General features: G+C 39.8%; 1 protein-coding gene across 1 annotated transcript in view; it reads left to right on the top strand.

The window, feature by feature from the left end:
• Positions 1-2,169, top strand: part of LOC118324363 (ceramide synthase 5-like) — a 5,778-nt gene that overhangs the window by 2,314 nt on the left and 1,295 nt on the right. The window contains exons 4-8 of the mRNA XM_035656670.1: positions 427-484; positions 616-666; positions 810-902; positions 1,395-1,523; positions 2,001-2,107. Of these exons, the coding sequence (XP_035512563.1) occupies positions 427-484; positions 616-666; positions 810-902; positions 1,395-1,523; positions 2,001-2,107 (438 nt within the window). The remainder of the gene's footprint in view (positions 1-426; positions 485-615; positions 667-809; positions 903-1,394; positions 1,524-2,000; positions 2,108-2,169) is intronic.

The raw sequence follows: 2,169 nt of genomic DNA, 5'->3' as shown, positions 1-2,169 counted from the left end.
AGGGTTTTTAATTTTAGTTTAATGTATGTTTGTATTTTGTATGCTACTGGATGCTTGAATTTCCCTCTGGATAAATAAAGTATCTATCTATCTATCTATCTGAACTATCTGAACTATCTGAACTATCTCAGCTACTACCTCAACCGAGGTTTACATTTGTGGTTTTTGAGTGAAATCTGAAGTCAACAATTGGATGGATTGCCACAAACATTCAGACCAAATACTTGCACAACTCATGACATTCCCATCAGTCCAGTTAGAGAACATGGTAAATGTTAGCATTCTGACCATAGCATGTAGCTCCAAGCACTGCTGTGGTTAAGTACAGCCTCACTGAGGTTTTAGCGTGACTTGTTTTTCAAGAAAAGAACCAGCAACATTGCTCTGTTTTCCCAGCGACAATGCAACTCTTTTCTTTCACTTCAGGTGGCGATTTACATTTTACCTGGGGATTTTTATCTATGCCATTCGTCATTTGTGGGTGGTGAGTTGAATTAGCGTACTGCATGCTTTTGCACCATACTGATATTGTCGCGAAGTGAACAAGTCTACTGTATGTTTTTCTGATCTACTCAGAGACAGGCTTCATATGCACATTTAATCTGTTTCTGATAGTCGCCTTGGATGTGGGATACCAGACAGTGCTGGCACAACTATCCTTTTCAGGTTAATCATTTTTTTCATTACCTGCAGAATCATCATATTCAGCGGCCCATGTTATGACTCTTATCTGTTCAGAACCATAATGTTGGTAGGCCAGAGGTGCTACATGTTTGTAAAAGGTATTTTTGCTTCACTCCCTCCAAAAGCCGGTCAGCCATGGCCAGTACAACTACTACGTAGCTGAACTGGCTTTCTATTGGTCTCTGATGTTTTCCCAGTTCACAGACATTAAACGTAAGGTGAGTCAGCAACGGCTCAACTAACACTATTGTGCTGCCTCTCAACGCCCTTTGTATCAGAACAGTTTCGCCTGCTTTCCATATTCACTTCACATCATATCCATTGTTCTTACTTTCTTTAGCGGTGTGTTTACAGGCGTAACTTTCATAACATTTTAATGTTTACCGGCGTATTTAGATTTATAATGTGCTCCGACAGAACAGGTTATACGATGAAAGGCTGCTGCGTCACAGAGATTAGCAATGCTTTTTATTTATAGTTTCACATTAGCCTGTCATCCCAGTATTGAACACAAAGCCTTTCAGTTGGTGTGTAACTGATAGTCTTGATGAATGTACGGAGACGGCAGTGACGATTAGCCTACACCCAGCAACTTGATCAGTTTGTGTCATTAGCTGCAAGTGTTTTTCATTTACAATACAAATATCTTGAGCTTCCTATTAACCACTTTAATGTCATTCTGTCATCTCTCTTCATTTCACTGACGACAGGATTTCATGATCATGCTTGTCCACCACCTGGCCACCATACTGCTCATCACATTCTCCTATGCCAACAACATGCTAAGAGCTGGCACTTTGGTCATGTGTGTGCACGATGCATCCGACATCTTCCTTGAGGTAAAGAACTTAATGATGATTATTTTTTTATAGCTCCGGTTCCAAGAAGCAAACTTGATGAGGGTTTAACTAGGCGCAGCCTCACATTATTATGCAAAATGTAGGCAAACAGAGCTGGTGACACATGAGCTGTGTTGTCAGATACTTGTATTACCCGTCTGACAGAGAAAAACACTACTAGAATTTGATTGATGAGGTGTCTTCGAAATGTTGTAGCGCAAAGTTGTGCTACCTGTCTGACAGAAAAACACATCTCTCATTGGCACTTCAGTGACAAGATGTCATTGAAATGTAGTTGTTTAATTATAACGTAGTAAAAGTACATGTTAGCTACTTGTAATACCTGTCTGATGGAGGGATAAAAAACGCAAAACATGCTTCTTAGCATTTCAGTAACTAGATGTCATTGCTGTAAATGACATCAAAGATACTGCTGTGATATCCTCTGACTTAGTAATCTCTTATTTATATCCAAAGGCTGCCAAGTTGGCCAACTATGCCAAGTACCAGAGGCTGTGTGATGGCCTGTTTGTTGTGTTCAGCATAAGTTTTTTCCTCACTCGACTAGTCATCTATCCTTTCTGGTGAGACAAAATTACGTACTTTTTACTACCTGTCGCATGTTTAACTATTAGAAGCCATTTTT

This window comes from Morone saxatilis, unplaced genomic scaffold (assembly GCF_004916995.1).
Source record: "Morone saxatilis isolate NCDOM2014 unplaced genomic scaffold, NCSU_SB_2.0 Contig15, whole genome shotgun sequence".
NCBI lineage: Eukaryota > Metazoa > Chordata > Actinopteri > Moronidae > Morone > Morone saxatilis.
The sequence above is the reverse complement of the archived record's forward strand: the minus strand, read 5'-3'. Positions and strand labels throughout refer to the sequence as shown.